The sequence below is a fragment of the Galleria mellonella genome, unplaced genomic scaffold (assembly GCF_026898425.1).
Source record: "Galleria mellonella isolate WM207_F2 unplaced genomic scaffold, CSIRO_AGI_GalMel_v1 utg172, whole genome shotgun sequence".
Classification (NCBI taxonomy): domain Eukaryota; kingdom Metazoa; phylum Arthropoda; class Insecta; order Lepidoptera; family Pyralidae; genus Galleria; species Galleria mellonella.
In genome coordinates, this window is record NW_026442015.1 from 1,792,422 (window position 1) to 1,820,053 (window position 27,632).

Below are 27,632 nucleotides of genomic sequence, written 5' to 3' on the forward strand. Positions count from 1 at the left end.
GTCCCAAAGTGACCTAGCGACTCCAAAAATTGAAATGTGTAAAGAAAGAAAATATATCAATCAGCAAATTTACTAAAAGATACTACTTGGTAGGTACCTCTAGAATGTACTATTATTTATCCTGTGTTTTGAATAAATATGATCATATAAATGTATTTTTATCTTAACCCTGGCTGATAACGATGTCCTAACCCTAAATAGGTAAGTATAGATAATATAACACACAAGTATCTATATCAGATAACGTCACTAATATCGCTGGGTAAGTTCCTAACACTTACAATACACGCTAATTTTAGCATACACCAATAACACAAGTGTTCTTATCAATCGATTTTCATTACAATAAAAAAAAAATTGTCTAATTATATATTTAACAAGTTCACAGATTCACGTATTAGATAGAAGCTGTATATTATAAATACAGAACTTAATTATAATTCCGGATTGTTCTATTAATCGAGTTTCTTAATTTTAGTTATTAGAAAACATGTTTATAGCTTTTGCTTATTATGTTAAATTATTCACGTATTTAATTTCTAATTTATTATATAGAAAATTTAAAAATAAATATGTTGTAAATAATAGCAATATATTATAAACATTGTAAGCGCAGTGTTAAAAGCAAAAAATATAGAAATTAAAATGATGAATGGGAAATATCTACGTTGTTAAGGTCGATAGTGTATTGGTATGTAAGTACCCAATCGAAAATGGTAAACGCGTTGCGTGTTGACATGGACACAACACGGTCAATTGAATGGAATTACACCATAGAATTTACATACTACAGTGTATGCCTCATCTCCATGCATTGTTGTTTGCCACTCATATCCCTTACGTAAACAATAGCATTGTATCCTGTATCATATCCTCTTTTTTTGCTACGGTCTTATGCTGAAGTCAAAGAGAACACTGAGTATAGAAGCGGATCTTTCAATTTTTTTTCTTCTATTTCAGTTTTTTCTGTTTTCTTTCTCTACCACCAGAGATTTATTTACCTCATACGATTCAATACTATTTGTTTATATATTTTTTTTACAACATAGGGGGCAAACGAGCATGCGGCTTACCTGATGGTAAGTAACTACCGCCAACAATACCAACGGTATTGCAGGTGTGTTGCCGGCTTTTTAAAAAGGAATATGCTCTTTTCTTGAAAGTTACGTTGTCATATCGGTTCGGAAATACTGTCGCTGGAAGTTAATTCCCATGAGTGTTCATGGTTTTCTGGTCATTTTAAATTGTTTGGGTAAGTGCCAAGCTTTAAATAAACTCAAGAAAATATTAACAGAGTAAATATCCAATTTCTTAATCTCTAAAGCTACAGTTTAAATTAATATTGTATTGAGTATTTATTTTGTTAGAGTTACGAGTAATGTTCAAGTAGTTTCGATAATTGTTGTCATTTTTTTTTTGTATAGTAATCGCTATAAACTAATATGTATTGCCCTACAATTTTATTTTTATATCCTATCTATACACGCGGCAGTATCCAACTAAGTTTAAAGAAAATGGAGCTGGCAAATTTTAACACACATTTATTTCACAATAGATTTATTTCACTTGAGATGTAATTCAAGTTTAAGACTTGCTTGGCTAGTTTTTACTAACAAATCAAATATTAGAAAAGCAATGTATTATGTCAAACCAACAGTATGAATACAGTACAAACAGGACGTACACTAACTTGCACATGACTTAATGCAGATAATTTGATTAAACAAATATACTTAAGCCTTTACATAAAATCTTGAACTTTACATACATCACAAATAAATGTATCGTGTAAATAATTATTAGTTAAAATTTAAAAATTTATAATATCTATTAAGTATTAAACATGGTACTAGTACCAAAAAATAAAAAATTGTTATATAAATACATTTTATAATGTTGCATGTTCTTGTAACTTATAAATTAAGCTTTTCTACACAGAATTTGGTATCCATATAGATCTCAATTCTTTTTTCGATGGAGTCGGAATGACGCATATTCGTAATATAGAACTTGACTCACATTTTACACTTATGTTTTTGATGAGATTATATCTAACCAGTTTGCCTTAGGTATGTGATTTTCAGAGGATTGTGATATAACTTGTTATACAGTATTTTAATTAAGGAATTTCCATTCCTTAAAACTATTGTTAGTGTTCATTAATAGGATTTCAGAAAAAAATCTTAGAAAAAAAAGCCTCTTATCTTTATATTACTAAAACTTAAAAAAAAATCTTAAAAAAAAAGAATAATCTGTATCAGTATCAACAGCACTACGTAATAATATGCATGCATCCACATTGAAGTTTAAAAAAATATTTAATTAAAATTCGACAGTTACAACAACAGTTGTTAACAGTTAGTTAACAATCTTACGATGGCACTTAACAAAAAATACTATTCAAAACAAATTCACAATAACTTAGACTGTAAAATAAGTTTTTGTCATATTTATTTGAAAAGTTATATTGGATTTTATATGCATTATTTATAATAATATAATTTTATATTAATTAATTATTTCAATATTAGATAACTGATACAAAATACTTTTTTATAAATATGTACCTATGAATATAACTTAAGCATAAATTATTTGAAATATCAGTTCAAATAGACACTAATGAATTAATGAATACAAAATGTTTATATGGCACAGGAATGAATCCCATGACCATTAGAAGATAGGACTATACTACCAATGTCATGAATGAAATCAGTCTTCGCGTACCTCAAATAGTTTTCATTTAAAAACCTCTTCACATACTTCCGTGGTATAGTACACCAAATCCTAAACGGAAAATCGTTTAGGATATGCGCCTATACAATTCGCTGCCACTCTCTATACGGAGTGCTCAGTTCTTAGTTTTGTTTGTCAAATACATATTCTTTCACTATAGTTACTCTTATCCATTCTTCTGTGATTTTTTTTCCTGGATTCGTCATAGGTATTTCCTTGTGTGTGCTATGTAATTTAATAAATTATATGTATTTAATATTTTTGTGCAATATAGATGTTTGTATTATATGCACGTAAAAATTATTAATTTACTCTTGCGCCACCAATCCACTTTATCTGTTCTCCTTTAACCAAAGGTTGTCTGTAAGAGATTTTCCTAGCGATAAGACCGCCTTTTGTACCTTTTTGCATATATTTTTATGTATAATTTATGTTACTGTAGTTCACTTAAATTGTTCAATTGTTATTCTATATTTTTATGTTTCTGGTGCAATAAAGAGCTAAATAAATAAATAAATAAGCTTTACGCCAATTTGATAGAACTAAAGATATATTTTTTTTATTTTAACTATTATAATATCTGTGTTATATATACAACTTAGAATGGCAAACAAGCTGACGGCCCACCTGATGGAAAGTGGTAACCGTCGCATATAGACATGAGCAGTACCATAGACATAACAGAGTATACCGCCTCGCCCATGATACCCCCCATGCGTTGCCATTCCTAAGGACTCAGGTGTTTTTCCTCTATACCCTGTAAATTCACGCCATATTCCACTCTTCAAACCGAAACACAGCCATGCAAACACAACTGCTTTAAGGTTGAAACACAAATGGGACAGAGGTACCCAAGCAATCGACTTTTGTACAAAGGCTCCCTCTGGTATTACCTGATGCATGCAGGCAGGCACAATTTTATTTATAAAAGTTCTTTTTGGACTTAAATATATTTTTATTTTTATCTTTCAATGTAATAACTACCAGTTTAACTTATGTATAATTAAATCAAAAAAGCTCGTCTACTTTAGGAACCAATTCGTGATTCTTAGTTATTAGCGAATGACGCAAACATTGTTTGGTTTTATCTGTCTCAGAGAATTGTTGTGGTATAATTGTCCAAAATAATGGAATTATATGTTAGTAGATACTTGTATACCTGTTTCAGATTGACTAGGTACTTAAAAGCATTTAAACCCGAATATATTTCTCGTTCCATTTCGAAAGTAATCAATAATAAATAAATATTAATGAAACCAATATAATAATTTCAATTTATTTAAATAGCACATACAGAGGGGTATATAAAGGAATAAAAATCCACAATATAGAGAAGGTCATCCATAAAATGTACCTACACATACTGACAATATTACATTAATATTATATACATTATAATTACACGTGCCACAAACTTAGTTTATGTATTGAACTTACCATTATGTTAACTATATAAAAGTAGTAAATACATCCTTAGCTGAGTCAGTTATTAAATACCTATTTTATGACAGTCACTCAATTAGCGTGGTGGTCAAATAAATCTAAAAGGTTAAAAACCCACCTTACATGGATCATAACAGATTTTGCTTTGTATTACCCGCCAAGTTTAAGAGGCCCTTCGCGCTAAGGGCGTAATATTAACGAACTAGTACTCTTACATCGCCGGGCTTTTTTTTTAATGTGTGATAATGGAATGATAACCCTGCCTGCGCTAACGGTATACGCTGGCGGAGGATCAATGAGAAATGATAGGTAAAAATGAAACGGAAAGTCAGTTAGTCCATCGTGATGAACACACCTGAAATTCGGTACGATGCTTTCCAGGGAGGACCACGTGGAGGTCGATCTGACAGGGTATGATGTTGCTAGCAATGAGACGGTCCACATTACTAACAATCCCTTCTTCCCCCACATCGGTGGGTTATACAATGCAAAACCTATTATGATTCGTAAGTAGGTACAAATTGAAATTTTATTCCACAAAAAAATTATTTCAATGTAGACTAAAATAAGTATGGATCACAGAAGAAATCAATCTTAAATTATAACAATTACAATTAGCAATTATATAAATATGCACATAAAAAAATCAGTCGAATTTACAACCTACTTTTAGGATTCAGTTGAAAATAAAAGCCACTTTAAAAAATTTTTACCAGAAGGACTTTTTAAACATAAGTTAGTTATTTTATTGGATACCTCTGGCCTACTTGTATTATCATCATGAAACAGCTACGCTTGCATGGCTGTTTCGGTTTGAAGGATGGGATAACGAAATTACAGGGTAGAGAGGCATAATATCACAATCCTTGGGGGAAAGGGATTATTAGCAATGGAGTTTGACAGCCCCATTGCTAGCAATATGCCCTATTAGGTCGACCTCCACGTGAAAACCATCGTGAACAATTCTTGTTGAATTTGTCACGATGAGCTAACTGACCTGCTTCATCCTCGCCTATCATCCTTCACTGGTGCCCCGCCGGTGTATACCGATAACGCGGGTGGGATTACCGTTCCATTATCACCCATTAAAAAAATATCACAATCCTCAGGAGTGGCAATTAGTGCCTTAAATAAAAAACAATTTGATACACTCTACTACTTTGTATAGACAACCCGCTATGAATATATAGGTATAAGATTTTTTTTTTAATAATGATGGAAAATCATAACCATTGCATATACGTCAACAACACCATGGGCATTACATTATTATAGCCATGCTTCCCACCATGCATTGCCATTCCCGATAGTTTAATTTACCTTTGACATGTTTAGATAAATTTTTTTAACAACTTCAAGAAAAAGGAGGTTTCAATTCGGTACATTGTCTTTTGTTAGACGTCGTCGCATTATATACCTACTATTTAGTAATCATTAAGATAACCTTCTGCGGACTATCTCATCAAATCCTAGCACTTTGTACATACGATCTATTGTTACTGCTTACACCTGTACTAGTTATTAAGTACATTAATAATTACATAGTTAAGTCATCGCCAACCCTGGGGTAGAGCGAAGGAAGTGGTCGTTTTAAACGTCAGATGGCAAGTGATGCTAAAAAGTTAAATGCGAAAAGCATTTTCCTGCGCAAAACAAGTTTTGATTGCGCCTTTTGAGAGGCACGGGAGCAAAGGTTGGTTTTTGAAAATTTTATCATCGCCCAATGGACGCCGGAACACGATCGTACCCTGATCAAGCGCTAAGGCTGACGCTGGATAGGACCGTTCGCCACATTAACTTTTTAATTGCGAAAGTCAGACAAAAAATGTCGTGCTTGTAGCGACTTTCTTAAATATCTTCGAGAATCTGTGTTTATACGTTTGTTTATTCTGTTTATTTAACTACCTACCATAATAAAACTAATAAAATATGAACAAAATATGCAAAAAAATATTACAATATATATATATATATATATATATATATATATATATATATATATATATATATATATATATATAATTATAAAATAAAAAAAAACAATATAAATAAAGTTGACGATTTAAATTAGGAGCTAGGAGCACGGCAACCGTCACAAAGCCAAGTCATAAGCTTAATCATTTTTACAAGTAAATTACTTAATAACTAGCTGACGTCCCCAATTACTTTTTTTTTCATTACCTTAATAATATCAAAATATATCTCAGATAGATATACGATTAACAAAATTCTATGTACGTAATTCTAATATAAGTAAGAACTATCATCCAATCTGATAACCGTATCCAAACTGACAAATAAATTTTAAAATAGACCTTTTATCGGGTATTATTTATAACATGGATATCAATATCAGTAATAGGTACATAGATATTTTAGGTAAAAATTTGGAAACATTATTATTTACAAATCGATATAATCTACTTATAGTTAACTTAAGTCTACAATTTGGTGTTCATTTTTCAATTACTTATAATTAATACTAAATATCCGACTATCGATAATTTACAATTTTATTACTAATAGTATTAGTAATATACATATATTGTATAAAAAACATGAAGCTACATGTGAAGATATAATTTATGCTAATATATAGACTTACTTATTATTTACATTGCGCTATACAGTCTATCAAAAGTAGTCGACATGGTTACAAGTATATTTACATAGTCAAACTCAGAATCGGTATGTTACATTAAAATAAACACAAATTATTTATGCATACACTTAATATAAGTATCCTGCACAAACAAGGTCATTTTATTTTATTGCAAAACGAGGGGCTTTTTCCATGATCTACAGAAGCCTTTAAATTAAACAAATAAATCATCAATTCGGCCTAGAGGTCTATATTTTTAATTTAATGTTTCGTATTAATAAGCACGTACTTTTTCTTCCTCATTTACTGCAAATAAAAGTTGTCAGCCCTGCAATTATGTCTGTAGCTAAAAGTATAAAAAGAAGCCTTTGACGTAATTTAAAAAATGTTTGTTACCTATTCCAAATTTAATTTGAATATATGAGGATCAGCCTTTTCCCATTATTTGTTTTCAATGTATAAGCATGTAAATTGAAAGCATATTTAAGAGGGGCGAGGGGAGGGATAAGCATGCTGTGTCCACCCAAGAATTGTCTGGTTCCCACTCTGAAACAGAACTTTCAGCTATAAGCAAAGTATAAGTATATTTAAAATTACCTTATTATACCTCTTTTTTTAAACCCCCCATGGAGAATGCTCTTAAATACATCAGTGTATATGAGGATCAAATCGCACTTACGAATATATGAGATCCGAACTGATCTCATCAGTTATATATGCCATGTTTTTTTGATTCGTAATATTTTTTTATAAAAGTACAAACGCATATGATAATAATGATGTGGATTGGTGAGCTGTGCTTATAATAAGATGGGTGAACAAAATGTTATAAGTATACGTTTACGACTAGGATCTTACCGATTTCAGGATGGTAGGTCACAGTGTAATACAATATTTGGAGAATAAAGATTTATAAATTTCATTTCTAGTTTCAGGATGTCTGAGATTTTCATGTATAAAATAGGCAGTTTACTCTTGACACCAGGGGCGACACCTTCACTTGATTAGTAGCAGTATTTCCAATGTGGATTCTATATAACGCCACAATGCGATTTCTTCAAGCCTGAATTCTGGAAGTGTGTTTATATCTTGCTTGAACCTTAGAAGATAAAATTAAAAGCTGCTGATCTTTGATGTCTTTCTCTAAGAGAAATATGGACTTACGAAATCCATTCTTGATAATGTACTCGTATGTGCATACGTCGTCTTCGTCGTATTTGTGTTGTTATAGCAAAACCGGAAATTTATCACTCAAAGAAGTCGATGAAACTTTTTCATACATTCTAAAATGGTCGATCTCATATGCCTGGTACGGTAACATTGTCTGACTGTACATTAGTGTATTAACAGTGCACAAATTATACCTATCTTATAAAATCTTTATTACTGAATCTTTGTTATTATAAGTAGTAGTAAACAAGTCCTCTATTGTAAATTGAAAAATTAATAAGAAACTTATATGAACATTCTGGGTAGTAAATTATAGATTATACATATTTATATACATAGTATCTTTTAAATATATAAAACCTAAGCGTTAAAGAGCTCGTTCTTTCGTATAATTATGTATTAGTAACTTCAATTTTTTTTATTTCATTGCATTTTTTGCATTTTTTTTTATTTTATTTATTTACAAAATAGTTTGTCAGGCATTACAGCTTAACCAATTCGCAAGACAAGGCCTTATGCAAATTATTTCACATCATGCACTATTTTCTTTTAGAGATAAGTTCGCCTTTGCTAACATTAACTTCTTATTGTTTTGTTAGATACTGTATGTCTCAGTGCAATAGAGAATATATATATATATATATATATATATATATATATATATATATATATTAATTAACACCATAGATGAACTCTGTTGCTATCCTGTAAAATTCTTCATTAGTACAATTTAGATAAATTGTGAATACTTATTGAGCATATTATTAAGAATACGCAACACAAATATGAGGGGAGAATATTTAGCCATTTATTTTACACCTCGGTAATGTAAATAACTCACGTCGTCACGCTCTTAAATGATATTCAGGTGCGTATGCGGATATCAATGTCGAAATGGTCGAATTATCCTTTTATCCTCTAATAAGTAAGACATGTTCCATTATCCTCAATTTACGTCGTGTCTCTAATGTATTATATCCAACTATACCCAGCAAGAAATTACTTAGATATATGTTAGGATAACCAACGAAAACCTCATACTGCTGCGGACATAACTAATCATCGAATAAATTTTCTTTGAATTTTTCTATCTTCATTATTATATATATATATTCCTTCATGTTGATTCCATACAATAGTATTAATTTCCAGTTCGCTACGCACGATCGCATTATATAAAGATTTAATAATTTAAATGTTTTGTAAATTATAAGTAGGTCGTAGGTCAAAATCGAGCGTCCGAAACGTTTGCGTACATACGTTTATTATATGTTCTTTGAATGTAATATCCTCACTCATAAAATCTAAATCCTTGGTTGGGTTCACCCTAGAAATAATCGTGTCCCTCAACATATAATCAACCCATAAGGGATTTGACACAGCTAAAGGTGAGTACAGAACTCATTGTGTTATTAAATATAAGATTATTCTCATGACTCCATTTCAGTACTTGGCTTGTATCGTGCTGAAAAAGCTCACAATTGAATGTGTTACTAATTTTGTAAATGTTTTGTAATGTTTTTAGTAATATGTCATTATCTAAAACGGCAAAAGCTTTTTATAATCGAACTAAGATACGTCTACCTATTAACCTGTATCCACAGCTAGTGTTATATTATATATGCCCAGAATGATAACGGATTTGTAGCAGTAGACCTACCAGGTCTAAAACCACGTCGATGATCAGTTAGATGACGTTGTATCTGTTTCTTGACTCGACTTTATATAATATATTCAAATAATTTACTAAAAATACACAGGACAAGCGGTCTGTAATCACTTACATTTGAGCCAGAACTTTTTTTTAGATTTTTAGAGGTCGATACCATTGGCACCCCTGAAAACTATCGTGGTTAATTTTTGGTGAATTCATCACTATGAGTCAAGTTCATCCTCGCCAATCATCCCTCAATGGTGCCCCGCCATCTTGTATCGACAGCCATAAACGGGATTTACATTGCATTTTCAGGTATTAAAAAACTTGAATAAACTGACCAAATTTAGTCAAACTTATTCAAAGTTGCTTAATGCGACTGAATTCGACACTTGACTTAACCCGACTTAAACTAACTCGGTTTTTTTTTACTAATTGGGTTGAGTCGGGTAAAGTCGAGTCGCGTAGAAGTTAGAATTTAGTCGAGATTAGAGAAATTGTAGAATTTGGAAAATTCAAAAATAGTTAAATTTGCAACACAGAATTATTCAAAAACAAAATTCATATTAAAAATGAGAAAACAGGATTACTGAAATTGAGAAACTCCTCAATTTCAGTAATTTGGCGTTCCATTGTTTCTGCCTACCCTAATGGGAGACAGGCGTGACAGATATGTATGTATGTATGTAGAAACTCCTCAATTTGAAGTCGGAAGAAAATAAATGTGATAATCCTTGAGACGAATATGGCATAACAACAGATTTCTTTGGGCGATAAAGCACTGCATGAAGACTCCTTAGACTATAATATTATACGAGTGTAACAATTAGTAAACTTTAGATTTAAAAAATATCAATTATGATTTGGCCAATTACGAGGCCAAGTACAGAAGTTCCCTGGATAAAGTAACAAGATAATGAAACGCAAAACGAAGAAAATAAATACTTTGAAGGTTTCGGAACTGGAATATTTAGACGTAGCTTTTAAAAAAACTGTTATTCATATCTAACAGTTAGTTTGGAGCATTAACCTTACAATATACATAAACAAATGATGAGACATATCGCAACTGCATTACAGTTAACCCTGTCGCCATTTAGTTATGCCACTGGAGGTTAACAACCCAATCAATGCCACATTTATAATGGCTACAGAAGTTATTATGATAGTTATATGATGATTATTCTCAGATCCGAGTTTAGCTTACTTGGCACCCCTGAACAAATGTTTAGACGACGTCTCGACGGTAGAAAAAGACGGGGTACCGAGTAGACAGTGCTACCGCTTATAAATCCATCGATTACTCGTTCTGGGCGCGCAGATCTGCTGTTCAGCCAAAAGTAACGTCTAATTTGATGCGACACTTCGACGCGTGCCCCTTAGACGCCCCTGAGCAAACGTCCCCTTCAAGCTGGCATTGCAAGTACTTTTTAAATAAAAATCATACACCGGTTAAAATCATAACCGTCTTTTTACCTTCGCCGTATTCGGGTAACAAGAATTCACTAAATGGACGAATGCCCATTATAATAAATTATTTTATACTGCAATTTTGCCTATGACTTTATATTTTCGGATTGCCTATTTTTAGAAAATATTTCCTAACAACCAACAATCAAAATTGAAATAAGACAAAATTAGATTCATAAGAGAGATTTTTTTCACTCTTGCTTTTGTACTAGTTTAAATTTGTGGCACATTGGAATAGAAAATAGGTATCGAAAATATCTCTGAATTCACTGTTTTGTATACAGTGGTTAATTTAAAATTATAACAATAAAAACTAATACATTTTGATTCATTATAAAATTACATTTTGATTCCTTCTAATAAAAAAAAAGTTTTTTATTTCATTGCAATAAAGACTAGTATGTAGTAGTCTTGTTAAATAAAAAAAAGTAAAAAATAAAAAAGAAATACACTTTTATACTTATATTTCTCACATAAATTATTAAAGAATAATAAAAAATTACATTATTTTAACACTCATATTTACAATATACTTATACCCTTAAATGCTTATAAACACAAATAAATAACAAAAAATATAAAATATTTATCTATATACATAAATATAAATTGTAACTACCAAGAGACAAATCATACATCTATATTATACAGCAGGATGTATTTAGCTAATTCGAATTCAAAATCTTATTGAACTGCTCGACACAAATATCGTTCCCGAAAGAATCTAAATCCATCCATTCCATACAACCATTAAAATTCAAATTCTACGCCTAAATAGGAAACACGTTCAAAAAGGAAAATGGCAATAACATGTTTTTAAAAACATAAGATTATATATAGAGTGATAGTTAAATAAATTAAATAGGTTCAAAATAAGTATAAGGAGCGTTTGTGATTTTTTGTTTTAAATTACAAATGAATTCATGTATTAGTGCAATTAACAAAAATTAAGTATTTAAAATTTTATATTTTGCCCTTCTGTTGCCACCAATGTTACTTTCAACACAGTTAACTGCAGTTAGCATGACAATTCAAAAACCACAACGCGTCGAATACAATGTTTACATACGTAATACCAATATTGTCATAATCACGACGCCATTTGCAACGATTCATACCAACAGTTTACAAAATCAATAATTCATCACCAGATCCATTTTACAGATACTCATAAAAACTGATAATTCTATTAATCTTATTATAAATCACCGTGTTCAAGAACAAGGGTGTTAATCACTGTTCTATTTCATCTCTATGGAGATGAAAATCAGTGATGACTCACTGCATCTGTCACTACACACATATTGTACTTTGTCTTATTTTAATTAATTTTTTAATGAGGATCTATAAAATAGATTTCAACCTATAAATAAATAGAATTCTACTGAAGGAATCGATTTCCGTAATACATCGACGCAAAAATATCCGCCAACCCGTCTAGCAGAACATTGATGGGTTGATAAACTGAAGGTTGTCTTGATGATAGATGACATTAAGTAATGATAACCTATTGGGGTGGGAGGAGGGGGTAGATTGTTAATATCTGGGTCTAATCATCTCATTGCTAGCAATATACCCTATCAGGTCTAGAGAGCTCTACTGGTGCGTATAAGCATTTAACAAGGACATGTGATCTGTGTTCGCCTAGACATGCGAGCAAAGTTAAATGAATAAATTACATGACTTTTTAAAGAGTCAGGCCCTTCTGGAAAATAATCTCATATACGCCAATGCTAGTGTGCTTGTAATCATAGATTTAATGTTTTATTTAAGAACAATGTATTTAACGGGATATCTGATTATAGAATGTTAAACGAATGTGTCACCTTATGTGACGACGACAACTCTCGTAAATACGGAAGTAAACATTATGGTCATGTTAATTGAACATTGTTTTATGAAGAATAGATTAATATTGACAATGTAATGGTGTCATTGTTTACCGCGGTAGTATAAGGAAATCCAACTTATTACCTTTAGGAAATCCCCTATAATAAGTGTTACTTAAAACACAATAAACAATTTGCAACCATCGTATTTTTAATGGATAACAACGTTGGCGAGGTATCGGTGATAGATAATAATAGGGAAACGATCAGCTTAAAGTGACGAAATAACCATGTTTCCCAGGATAACATAGAGTTAAAAGGAGATAGCAAGTAATGGGGACTAACAGCATCACTGCCAAAAATTACATCTATGTAGTTTTCCTTACAAAAACTACTACAAGTTATCTACTTGGAGATATTTAATGTAAAAGGCGTAGATAATTAATAAGGAATTATCATATTTCTCGAAATGTTAAAATCTAGATACACTTCTTTACGAATGCACACAGAATCGCCGATGCTATGCCATTACACAAAAATATAGTATTTATTTTGGGTTGCCATAAAAGAGGTTCCAAATCTTATGGTATAAAAGTGTTACTAAGAGTTGATGATGTAACCAAACCATTCAAATACATCTGATAAAACTATAAAGTTGTAAAGTTTATGAATAATATACATATATAGGTATATAACTGTCATGTTTTATCGACCATCGAAAAAAAATATGTTAAATTATATTTTATTGTGCTAAAAAAAGAAATATTTAAAAATTGCTGCAGTTTTTACCTGTCAAACATTTAAATCTGCACAAAATGTGACCTGACTTACGTCATATTTAATTGTATCAATTAATTGGACTTATCCACTATTCGCTATTATGTCTAAGGTGGTGGTGTAACTCTTCTATTATTTTTACTGTCAGTTTGTCTATCATTTTGGCCGTATACTGTACTATAATAAATGAAGGAAGTTAATAGCTTAGAGATTAAAACTGGAATCAAGGAGGACAGGGGAATCAACAGGGCGAAACCACCATGAAAAAAATTAAAAAAGCACCATGTACATCACTGAACACACTGTGATGTGTGTGGTATCCCTTAGCATTAACATTCACGAGGACCATGACGTTATAGATATGTGCCAAAGAGCCAATTCGAAAAATCGGCAAGCCGAAGTTGAAACGAGTCACAACATTTGACGAAGCAATAAATGGTAAAGGAAAAAGGTTTTTAAGTGATAACACCACTGGTAAATGTAAACAAAGTATCGTAAGGCGACATTCGTAATCATCTTATTACTGGAATAGCGCCTTAAATGTAGGATTAGATTTCAATGGAGCATGATTCAGAATCATTCTTCGTAGCAGTCTGTGGAGTCTTATGGTCAGCAGTAAATGATGAAGACGGTTACTATCGATTAAGCTCGCGTCTCTTCGCTGTTTGAAATATCTCTTAGTGTATACTTTTCAAGTTTAGAACCCCGTTTGTAATTGTTTTAATACTTTGTTATTTGCTAATAATTATTTCTTTCTTCCTAATTATTTAGTTTTAATCACGGACACATGAATTCATTCTAATATTAAAACAGAATAGTGCTAGAGCTAAGTACAAGGTGTACCTGCTACATAAAAGAATTTTTCATGTTGAATGTGATGTCGATAAGTTAAAATAAATATTTGATGTTAAATTATCGTTGTACATTTTGTTTACAATTTTGACAAAGATACTTTTGATTAGAAATTGTGACTATAAACATTTTAGAGACGTTTGAGATATTGCGATTTTTAGCTAGGACAGTCTCTTAATTGCGTCGCTTACAAATATTTCAAGACAGTCAAGTTATGTCACGCGGACTGTAACCATATATACCTATAATTATTTTAAATAATAAATTTGTATTAATATATTCGCCTAATGTAAAATAAAATATGTTAATGTTGGCAATAGTAAAATGAGAGGTAAGTATAAAAATCGATCTATCCACACAATATGTCCAAATTTAGGCTATATAATACTTATATTCAGTTATAATATTTATTAAAGGAATAAGCACAATTTGAACTCGTTTATGTAAATGCACAGAACAAAAATAACCAGAAGTGGTAATTTATTGGTACTCTTTTGGTCAACGAAGTATAGATCGTATGTCATATGTTTAAATATGTAGCTTATAATCCTAACTGTACACTTTAATTTCTTATTAAAACCAAACGACCTTATGCTTATTACATGCACATGCACACGTTGGCAGTTCAATTTTGTGTGTCAAATTTGAAAAACGAATCACTCTAAAAAACTATCCATATACATTGATTTATAGTAAATCAATCTTCTTTTAATTTACAATAGTCCTGTTAGGACTTCTGTCTGTCACTTCTGTTTTTTCTGTTCTGTGTGTATATAATTTTATATAACATTATATTTATACGAATTAGAATTTTTTATGTACAGTAGACACTGCTGTCTCAAATTAACCTAGCTATAAATTAGGCAGACAAGCCTGCTCGAACAGACACAAAACTTTGTGTATGAGCTCATATTGTTCAGAGTTTTGCACCATGCCCCCACGGTTTAGTCGCATGTTACACACGATGCCCAGAACATCGACTTTATGTTCGTTTGTGAGTTGCTTTATACCATTCAGTATGGCAATGAGACAGCCAGTACGACCAATACCAGCCGAGCAATGTACAATTGTAGGTGGCGAACGTAGCTCAGCGGAGAAGTCTAAAGGCGTGGACACAGTTACAGTCACTTCACATGGAACAACTTGGGTTTCTAATGGTGGAAACACGAATTTAGAATCTGGTTTTGGGCTATCATTACACTTGCATACTTCATCACACTGTATATTTGTTTCGTTGAAGTCGTACTTTGAGTCTTTCAACACATCCAGACTTAAGTTGAGGAGAGCATTAACATCTTTTGGACACTTATGGTCGGCCCAATTGTGAAACCAGTAGTGATATACTATGACACTATCATGGATTTTTAATTTGTGGTATGTAACATCCAATTTCCGGATAGTATACCCTGATTTCTTCACCATACCACAGTTTTTGATCGTGAAACTACTTAACTCTCCCTCTTCCTCATTCTCTTTAGGGCATTGGAAGGAAGTTTCTTCGTTTAACTCTAACGGGAAGTACTTTTCACATTTCTGTCTACTGTTTTCAATGAAGTTGGTGAGCATCACAATTTTCTGAACTCCAGGTGATGTAGATGGACCAGGGTCTGGAGGCTCAGGACTGAAAGATGTTGAGTTCTGATAGACCATGAGCCAGAAGTCGAAAATGGTGTTCTGCAATGGTCCTTGAGTGGCTATGTAACTATTCCTAGAGTATTCATGCCCCTGTAAATTAAAATAATAAATATCATATTTGTACATTTGAATATTAAAATTTTATTGTTACTCTTTCTTTTACACATCAGTATTATCAATAATATATATAACTGAACCTTAACGTCTGACGTGTGCGCAAGCCTGACTATGCTCTGACTGGTTCAAGATTAAGGGTCACGAATGGTCCTAAAACTAATGGAACCTTCTCGACCAAATTACACGTACGTTAAATCGGTAGTTATTATATTAAAATATGATGAAAATATACCACTTGCTTCTCATGCTTTACGTATCTAAACAGTACCTTGCTATAGTTTGAAGCTCAAAATAAGTGTTCAGTGTTAGATAACTGTCTTGAAAAAAGTGCGTGAATCATGATCATAAATATTGTAACCCTGGTTTAACTTACGTACAATTTGGTCGACAAAACTCGGCTAGTTTCAAGCCCATCCCGGACCCTGTCTATATGTATGTAATTATAATTGGTAAATAAACCGGTTTTTCGAACACTCATTTATTATTATTATTACAATTATTTTGAATAAGCGACACTACTAAAATTATTTCTTACAAAAAATTCCTTACCTTAATAAAATTGGCATTGATGTATCCCTCACTCACTTCATCTTTCAATATAAATCTGGAATGCTCATTCGGTAATATAGTCTTATATCTATTCTTTGGATGAGACCCTGACACTATCGGCTTTTCCTGAAAGTTTGTTGGCATATCCCAAAACTCTTGGTGAAGATTTCTTAATAAAGTCTTTTGGTACTCAGAGCATGGTTGGGTGGTAACTGGCTCTGGGATGACCATTTGTGGGTTATCCTTTGTAATATCTTCCACTCGACCTGAACAGCAATGCTGCCCTTCAGTGGAACTATGGCATTTTACTTTGGAGTATCCGTTTTGAAATACATCATTCAGGTCTCGTAGCTGCTGCCTTGATAGTACACTAGATGCATTCTGAAGATGTTGCATATTTGCCAAATACAATCTAAAATCTTCAGACGTACTTTGGGGGCTCAGAGGCTTAGTAGTAATATTCCTAACGAATCCTTGTTGATAACTTGCCTCATCTTGACGCCCAAATGCGTAAATTATCTCATTTTCTTGATCACCACAAACATAAGTTAAATTTTGAGAATAGTCTTGCTCCGTATAAGAAGCGGACCAAAGATTATCATGAGACCCAAATCCTATTGATTTGTCTGTGGAACACATTCTTCTATTTCTATAAGATTTAGGTATTAAATTCTCCGTACTCAATGATTTTCTATGTTTATCTCTATGTGGTAGATCTTTCAAGTTATCTTTGATTAAACTCTCGTCGATTTCTAAGTCTCTTGGCTCCTGGGGTTGTATATTTAAAGTAAGCGAAGTGTTCGAACTGCGCCTCTCTAAAATGCCCTTTCTAGGCTCTCCTGTAGTATTATCTATGCTATGATTACTGTTATAGCGACTAAGATTGCACGTAGACCCGTTTAGATTGTAATTTGAGATGCTTAATCCTCTATTTACAGATAATTGGGGATTTGAAGTATTTATGTTTAAAGTTAGCGAAGTGTTGGAACTTCTACGTTCCAGTAGACCCTTTTTCACTCCAGGTTTTGCCTCCTTATTTAATGAACTATTACTAGAATGTCTACTAAGATTAGAAGAATGTATATTCAATGTCAGACTGTTATTTGAACCACGTCGCTGCAATAGACAATTCTTTGACACGTCTCCAGACAAACTGGTATTTGAAGAACATAACATATATCTCGTTGTTGGAGTCAGATGTTCTGTATTTATTAGAGATGTATTAGAATCCCTTCTTTCTAAGGACAATTTTTTCTGACGACAGTCGTTGAGGCTGAAGTTCGATATGCTTGTTCTGACTGTTGCCAAATTATGGGTTGATGTTCCCGCGCTATTTAATGAGCAATTTGAGCTTTGTAGACTGTGTGTACTGAGCATTAGACTTTGGTTAGAATTTCTCCTGTGCAACTTTTTGACGAGTTTCTCATCTTCGGCACTCGGTTCAAAATCGTCGGAAGGTACTCCTTCAGGCAAAGTTTTAAGATTTGTACTAGAAACACTTAAATTTTGTTTGTAATTAAGCAAATTTGATCCTAATATTTGCCCTGATTCTATATGGTACCGATTATCGGCACCTGATATGTTTATTTCTGGCTTTTCGGCAAAATCGGTCATATTCTCATCGAAAGAACCCATGGTACGAGACCCCATGCGGGAAGTGCCTGGTTGGTATAGCATGAGATTGGCATGGTTCTCTCTGAGGAAGATACCACTATCTTGACCTTTCATTAACAAGCGACGCTGCTCAGCCCCAGATAATATCGAATTATATCCCATTTTTGCTCCTACGAAATTGGAGTTTACACTTTTCTGTGCCAGTATACGTTTTAACTGACGTTTGGGAGTATTAGGAACTGAGACAGAATTTTGAGGCACCTCCAAAGTTTTTTTCTGTGGCAAGGACAAATTGACAGTCTCAGAAGAATCTAAGGATGTTGCTTTAACTTTCAATGTAGGCGTTTTCACTTTCTTCTCTTCAGCATCAGTATATAATTTCTCAAACTCTAACAATTCTTTTTCCAAATCGCTGTCTCGTTTCGTTAAATCAATGGTAAGGTTTCGTAAATTTTTTCCTTTTCGTTTCGTTTGAGCTTCTGTTGAAATTGTTGTTCCTTCTTCGCTTGTAACCGTGATTTCGAATTCTTTAGGCGAAAATCTAGGCATATCCAAAAAGGATTGTGTGTCCGAACTTTGTCTTAGACATTTCTTTTGTATAAGATCTGGTGATTTAGTGTCTTCCTCTTCCACTTCCACACCTTCAGGAGTTTTATCTTTTCTCTCGTCATCAAACTTAAAAACTGGTCTGTCTGCCATCGGCGACTTAGGATGCCTCTCCATACTTTCACAAGAAGTACTCACTTCCTGATTCTTATAAGCTTCATTCATCTGTTCTTTCATCTGCTTCGCTATAGGCAGACCTAAGTTCTGTTCTATAATTTTTGCATTATCTGAATCTAATGATATAGATTTCAGTCTTTGTCTTCTAGCTTGCGCTGTATTTGAGTGTGTTGGTGTTAATTCGTACTTTTCGTCTGTCTTTTCGTCGACTTGTAAAGATTCTATTTTGGCACAGCAATCGACTACGTCTTTTTCTATAATTTCGCTTTTAGCTTCTGATTCTTTATTATCATCGTATGTCGTAATATTTAACTCTATATTTTTATAATTCGTGTCGCAACTATTATGCCTTCTATATTTTTTTACTTCTTTATCAGCGGGAGGTGTAAACCTTTCCTTCTCTATAGAATTTCTACCACCATACTTCTTAGGTCGGGGAGACATTCTTGTGGCTCCTTCTTCCAAATTAACTTGATCAAATGTGAAGTAATTTTCTTTATTGCAACTATGGATTTTTGGGCTTGGTCTCGCACTGAGGACTCTCGGCGAACTAGGCTTCTCTGCTAATCCATTACTTCTATTTAAATTATCAGCAAGCGCTCTTGGCGACTGTGGTGCATCAGAAAATTCTCGAGGAGTCTCTGGAAAAAATTTTGGTGACCTTACACTATCGTAATAAACTGATTTAGGTGAAGGTTCGGCAAAAAATGCTGGCGATACTGTTTCTGGTGGTGTAAAAAATCTTGGAGAACTTAAGCAATCAGCTAGAATTTTAGGCGAGAAGTCAAATTTCGATCCAGCAGGTTTTTCTATTGCAGAGCTACATTCGAGTATCCTTGGTGAATTTTGCATTTCCAGTCTCTCTTGATGGCCTTCTAAATGTGGACTCTCTGTCACACTACACATATTCAGCCTAGTACTAACAGACCGAAATCTTCTAAGATTACTTGGCGATTCTTGACCTCTTTCGCTTTCTTTGGGTGATGTCATCGCTTCTTCGAATTCCGTTTCTGTAGTTAAATTTTCACTTGCAATTTTTTGAACAGCGTCTGCGTCAAACCCAAAAACTTCCGATTTATCAGATTTGGCGCTGCCTAAAAAAGGAGATTTATCGTCTTTTTCTAAAGAAGGCGATCTAGTTGCACTAAACTTTTTGGCGCGAGACTCCCTCGCAATATCTGCACCGAGATCCGAATCTACAATTTGTGCTAATGGACGCGGGATGGTCGCAGAATATTTGCAATCCAGTGGTCGCCGAGGCAACCACTGTTCCGGTAACGGTAGTTTAGGGATCCCACGAAATTCAGAAAGACTAGGTTCTGAAGTAGATGGACCACTTTGCGGAACTGTGTTTTGAACAATTAGTATTTGAGGAGGCTCTGTCTCGCGGTCAGGGTCAGCTGGGGCACCGGTAAGGGTAGCGTTTGTAGGAAGTATTGTGATTGGGGGAGCGGGGTGTGCTGCAGGCGGGGCGGAGGCGCGCCAGGGAGGCGGCAACAAGCGAGCACGTGGCGGCGCCGGTGACGAAAACCGGACTATATGCACCTGGAAACATACAATTTTTATCCATTATACTTCTTTATTCAAAAATTGACTGGTAAAACATAATTTGTTTGAGCATATAGTTGAAAATTAGGGTATTTTAAAAATAAATAATTATTCTCACGCTTGTTATTCCAAATGAGCTGATCCTTTTGCTGAATGTGTCTCTCCTTTGGAAAGGAGGGCATTTTATGAATATAAAAAAAATAGAAATTTCAAGAAACTACACTCCGTCAATCCCTCTTCCTCACTGATCGGGTATAAATGAGTCGGTCACAGTTTAGGCGCTGAACAATCAACACTAGGCTTCGAGTAGCAATTGAACTTAACGCATAGGATAGTTAATATACATAGGAATACCGACGCGAATGCGCGGGCGACGCGCCCGGGAAACAGAGTACCGAGATAAAAATATAAATAAGCACCTGATGCGGCGCGGTGAGATGCGCGCCCTTGCGGCGGCGGCGGCAGCGCGCGGCCAGCACCAGCAGCAGGAGCGCGAGGGCCGCCAGCGCGCCGCACACCAGCCCCGCCTTCGCGGCACACATGCCACGGGGCTCACATCTGTAAAATACACACCATCATATGTTGCAAGACAGAGCTTGCTAGTAGTACATTACTGCAGCGGCCAGCAACTGAGGCATTGATGTACGAACGTGCAAATGTGGGCCAAGGCGTAGCCGAGGCACACATACGTCAGTCTATCAATGCCTAGTTGTGGCCAAGGCTTGTATAATACTTTTCTCAAACAATGCGCGGAAATCAAAAACACAATTTTACTTTTAAAGTTCAATAACGAATAACGAACAATAATAATTTTTCACGCGCAATAATGTTCCTTTGTTTTTTTTTTCAATAAACAGCTTTCTATTTGCAAGCCAGTTCGAAATTTAAATAAAGCCTTTTATTAGTTACCTCCTTAGTAGCCATGTTTCGAAGTAAAAAGTCATTCCATTTTTAAATTACAGATATGAGATTACATAGTAATTTATCTGGCCGCAAAACACGACAGATATGAATTTTCATACAACTTTTGAGAAATAATTATTTCTCATTTTCTCAAACATGCTTGGAAATGTGAGCATTATTTTGACAATCTTCTTCGAGATAAATCAAAATTGCCGTACTGGTCAGATACATACGGGCAGCGGCCGGCAAAAGTTGTATGAAAATCAACAACTAGCTATTTGATAAAATTTTGTAGTTGGACAAAACAAATAAAAAAATACAGCACATTAGTATCATGATGTTGGTTGCTCTTTTTATGTATTGCCGCCCTGGTTACCACTCAACTCGTTTGTATGTTTCATAACACTCAACACTGGAAGTATGTATGTAGCCCTTTTATATGAGATTACTATTCATACATACTCGTACTATTACGTATCCTGTGATTTCATTAATTGCTTCATCATGGTTTTAGTCTAAAATAGGTACTACTCTGGGTAGGATGATGTGATCTACCCCGAGTAATAACACAAAAAGCCTATTTCCGCATGATTGATTGAAGCCGTTAATTTCAAGTAATCGTAATAATTTTTTATACACACGTAATAGGGTAGTACATAGATATAGACTAGACACTTTTATCGTAGTCAATCAATATATCCTGGTCACAGGATCGAAGTGGCGAATAAAATAGTATTACTTTATATGTTAGTACACTACATATGCCACTAGTACTAAAAAGCAAAGCTCTCATTTGTGCGTACAGAAATATATCTTAGTCATGTGTGAACGGCCATGTTGTAAAATGTGACTTAGCATTAGTCACCTGGTAATTTGGGGTAGTTACGTTTTAGGAAGTAGGAAGGACAATTTGCATGTCACGCAATTCATAGACTAAGCATTGATAACGTAAAACTTTTTTGGTATTTGAGAGATGAAAATACATTAATGTTGACGATATACACTGGCGGAGTACTAGTAAGGGATGATAGGCGAGGACGAAGTCAGATCACGATGAATTTACCAGGATCACGATGGTTTCCACGTCGATCTGACAGAATATATTGCTACCAACTGGCCCGCTATATTCATCCTAACAATTCCCTTCTTCCATACTATTTGAATTTAAAGCTTCACCAGATGACCATCGCGAAATTATTAAATGAGAATTTAGAGGCATTTTTCTAATATTGTTGTAGTGAAGATAATACTCGACATGCCCATCTAATACGATAAGAGATATCTTGCTATTTGCGCAAGTAAAAATTTGTTAACAGTTTTCTTTCACCAGTAAATTAAAAATTTAAATTGACACAGAAAGTATTTGATGTCAGCCAGATTCGAACTCCATACTTACCTCTGCAGTCTATAAATTGGGGTACTATGCCACTTCACAAATTATTGATTAATCCCATATTATAAATGTGAAAGTTTGTAAAAATGTTTGTATATTAATTATGCTCACTTAAATGGCTAACTTAACAATGTAGAGTAGAATTCTATGCAGATCTTAAATCTAATCAAATTTTGTAGTGATTCAAAGCTTTTTCAAAGTAACTCACTGCTATTGTATACATGTATTTTAGTATAGTATAGTTATACACATGTATTTGAAAAAAATCCATAATTTTAATAATTACAATATTTAAAATTTGTAAATATCCAATTCAATATTATAAAATAAGAATTATTAAAATCAATTGCACATAGGCAAAGCTATCACACAATATATACATTAAAAGATACAAAAATACTGAGAACATCATCCATTTTAGTCTTTTAAAAACAAATAGAAATTACTACTTTATTATAAATATTATAATTAACCTTAGACATATTGCACAGCACTCCAGTCTATGGATAGTAGACAACTGATAGAAATATTTAAATACTTTTTTCATATATATTATACATAGAAGACACCTAGACTGATGCAGATATAATACTTGAACTAGTGACCCGCCCTAGCTTTCCAAGGCTGTGATTTAGAAACAATGTAGTGTCATTGTGTGTCATATTACTATTATATCTATGTAAATAGTTTTCCAAATTCTACATAAGTTGTATAATTTTTTATAAAAATTAAAATAGTCATAGAACACCAGTATTACATAGAATATGAATGCTGACTTTTTTGTAGACTTAATGAAGAGAACCAATTTTATTACACAATATTTTGTTATTATCAGCATTTTCAATAAAAGCTCTGTCAACTTGATTTATTCTGACATCTTGACAATTATCATCATATTTCAAGAAATTAATAAAAAACAATATTAAATTACACATATTAACCTTCCTCTTGAATAACTCTATTTACAGGTGAAAACTGCATTAAAATTGATTGCATAATTTGTTTTATCTATGTAGAAATACAAATATTTATATTATGCAGGAATCAAACCCATGACTAATGGAAGATAAGGTTATAACTATATATGTTATAACTATATGTACCATCGAGGTTGCAGAATAGCTCCACAAAATTGTTTTTCTATTAAATAATAATAATATCATAAAACTATTTTTATGTCAACTCTACATTTAAATTACTAAATTGAAACTAGTAAAGTAAGACTGTACTAGTATTATTTGTAATTTATATACTTGTTACTAGGTGTTAGGCTTGCTACTTTGTACACATAGGTTTCAAATTGTAGGAAAACCAATGAAAAAGATCACTTGTATATAATGTATCAATATAAAACACATACCAGATTTTAAGTTAAATCTTCAGGAACATGACTGAAAACCACATTCAATATAGTGCAATAATTTTGCATAATATTGAAACAAACATATACATAGACAATATTTAAAAAAAAATATTATTTTAGTATGTATTAGTCTTATTAACACCCCTTATTTAATTTTTTTTTAAATATCTTCCATGTACAGACATTCTCTAATTACAAGAATTACTTTGACAATATATTTAGAAATATTCATAATCATTGTGTTGATAATATGCAATGTATATAATAATCCACAATTACTCACTATTTACCAAATAAGCAAATATATAAGAAAATATATTTCAACTATGATAGAAAAAATCCTTATGGTTTTGTTTCACTATGTTATATTTATAGCATGTATTTTTATTGATATTCTAAATAAATTAAAAAAGGAAGAAATCAAAAGATAATTTCATGCAGATAGCACTACTGCTAATTAAATAAAATAATAAAGAGACACTTCTAGATGGCATAGTATTTGGGAAAAGTATTGCACAGCTTATTAAAATTAACATTTCTCAGAGGCAATTCACAAATTGTGCAATCTAAATTGTCATACTAATTATTATAAAGTTCCTACAACAAATTTTCTACTTCAATTTATTTGTATTTATGCCATGAAGCAGTTGTGTTTGTATGACTATTTCACATAAAGGGTGAGATATGGCAATTAAATTACAGGTTACAGAGGCATAACACCTTAGTCCTCAAGAATGGCAATGCATGTGGAGTATCATAAGTAACACAGTATACTCTGTTATAGCCATGGTACTGTTCATGTCTATAGGTGATGTTTACCACTTTCCATCAAATGGGCTACCAGCTTGTTTGCTATTCTAAGTTGCAGCAAAAAATTTAATGAATTCATACACAAACAACATCAAGTGAAGTCCTGAATTACTGGATTATAAATACTGAGACTTTAGTTATTGCAGATTTCTCAATGATTTTATTTTTGTACTTTTCTATAAGTGAAACATTTGTTCCAATCAATCAACTTGTCTTTTTAATTTATCTATTACAAAAAAAACAAAAAAATTCTAATATTAGTATTTTATAGTAATATTATTATGTACCTTATATTACTCATTTAAATGTTTATGGTTAACCATTGCAAATCAGAGTTTATTACGACTGGTATAGATTATTTAGAATAACTAAATAATCTATTTAACACTAAGTGTTTATACTATTACGTCGGAGATCACCAACATAAACAATTACGTTTACTGCCACTACATGGTAAACAAATGTGATATTGTATGTCTTTAAAAAATAAATTGTCACGTTGTACTTGAAATATTGATCACGAAATAATATTAACTTTATACGACTGCACATCAAAATTTACTTTCAATTTGTATTAAGTTTTGAGATGAATAAAATATAAAATCAGTATTATATGTGAGTGATGTCACGTAATATATCTTATTTAATATATAAAAAAGCTGTATACTGCTAAAATTGGAAATTGTAACGTGTAAATTGAGCATAAATACATACTGTTCATATAAAGAACGTAGACGAAGGCTCTAGTGATTGAAGATCCAGAATATAGAGTTACAATGGAAATTTACAAAGCACTACACAAACACACAATATATATAACGTCACTGACACTTAATCAACAATTTTTGTGAAATTTTCGAAGAATGATAGGACGTTTTCAACAAAAGTGATCACCCCACAAGTTTTGACGTTCGTATTTCGGCCATTTTTATTTCAGGACAACAAAAGGGATTAATGTTGCCATTTAAATTATAAATATTCCCCGTTTGAAAACGTTATAAAATTTCTATTATTTTACATTTTAAACCTTTTCTATAAAACATCAGAAATGCTAACTACATGTCCAATAATTCTACAATAATACTTTTTTAGATTTCATCAAATAAACTGCAAGAATTTTAAAATAGGGTAAATTTTCTAGTGAAATGTCATGAATAAAGTCCCACACTTTTGTATGATGATTATATGAGAATGACGTAATGAGTAATAAATAAAAATAGACTTCATGATACTCCGCTAAATGAAGTAGAGTATCGCGAGTTTGACATAGGCGGGTATTGCCGTTCAACGTGGTGGAGCTCTCATTCAGCCTACCAGAGCATGCGCATTGCACGTTTTGAAAATTGGGGCAGTGGAACAGCGGCCCTGCCGCTGCCACCCTGCTCCTAGGTCAACGATGCATATAATGTATATATATACTTTACTATCTAGGTCGCAGGTTTTTAATCTAGATTTCATTGTTAAAACAGATATTACATATAGCTTACTTGTTTACATGAATGAATGATGTAATTTCCATAACTAGGTTTCAGAAATTTACTAGTTCGATATCAATTTTGTCTTAACCCGCTTATAGACATAAACTAACAATAATACCTATAACGGGCGAATATACCTTCTCTAAAACGTTAAATAAGAACGTTGTCTACCTATGTATAAAATTTTATTAAAATTTATTCGGCCATTTACGCATAACAGAGTAACAAACTTGTACCTAAACACTAGTAGGGACATTTAAATACTACAACGCATGTAAGAGTAAATATAAACTTCTCGGGGGGAAGGGATTATTAGCCATGAGGTTTAACAGACCCACTGCTAGCAACACAATTTGTCAGGTCGACTTCCGCGCGGTTCCCCCTGGAAACTATACTGGTTAATTCTTCTTCAAAATTTTTGGTCACTATGGGCCAACTGATTTGCCTTCATCCTCACCTGTCATCCTTCACTGGTACCTCCCAGCGTATACCGATAGCGTAGGCGGTTTTTTTTAATGAGTGATAATGGAATGGTACTCCGCCTGCGCTATTGGGATACGCTGGCGGGGCAACAGTGAGGGAAGACAGGTGAGGATGAAAAGGCAGGTCAGTTAAACTCATCGTGACGAATTCCACTAGAATTAACCACGACGGTTTCCAAGGGGAACCGCGTGGAGGTTGACCTGATAGGGTGTATTGCTAGCAATGGATCAAATAGACCCCATTACTTAAAATCTCTTTCCCCCCAGCATAGGCGGGGTTACCATTCCATCTACACTCATTAAAAATATATAATCCTTATTCAGGCTCTTTAAGATAAGTAGAATTTCTTTTTGTCCATAAGCAATGCGATGGTTTGTATCAATCGTATCAATAAATCTTAAGTATGTACCTACCAAAACAGCAATTTATTATAAATTATATTTTCAGTTTGCACTTTTTAACTAGCATTACTTACTATAG

At 32.9% G+C, this 27,632-nt stretch overlaps 1 protein-coding gene across 1 annotated transcript; it reads right to left on the bottom strand.

Annotated features, from left to right (window-relative positions):
- Window positions 1-11,525: 11,525 nt before the first annotated feature.
- On the bottom strand, window positions 11,526-26,132 carry LOC113514554 (uncharacterized). Its single transcript, XM_026898644.3, has 4 exons — window positions 25,906-26,132; window positions 21,142-21,280; window positions 16,838-20,719; window positions 11,526-16,261 (listed from the first exon to the last, which is right to left on the bottom strand). The coding sequence occupies exons 2-4, from the start codon at window positions 21,262-21,264 to the stop codon at window positions 15,389-15,391; spliced, it is 4,878 nt and encodes a 1,625-aa protein (XP_026754445.2). The 5' UTR covers window positions 21,265-21,280; window positions 25,906-26,132; the 3' UTR covers window positions 11,526-15,388.
- Window positions 26,133-27,632: the final 1,500 nt, after the last annotated feature.

Coding starts and splice junctions, on each gene's coding strand:
- LOC113514554 (XM_026898644.3), bottom strand. CDS start 21,264: ATGTGTGCCGCGAAGGCGGGGCTGGTGTGCGGCGCGCTGGCGGCCCTC. Junction 20,720..21,141: donor ATCTCACCGCGCCGCATCAG/GTGCTTATTTAT, acceptor GTATGTTTCCAG/GTGCATATAGTCCGGTTTTC. Junction 16,262..16,837: donor TCAATGCCAATTTTATTAAG/GTAAGGAATTTT, acceptor TTTAATTTACAG/GGGCATGAATACTCTAGGAA.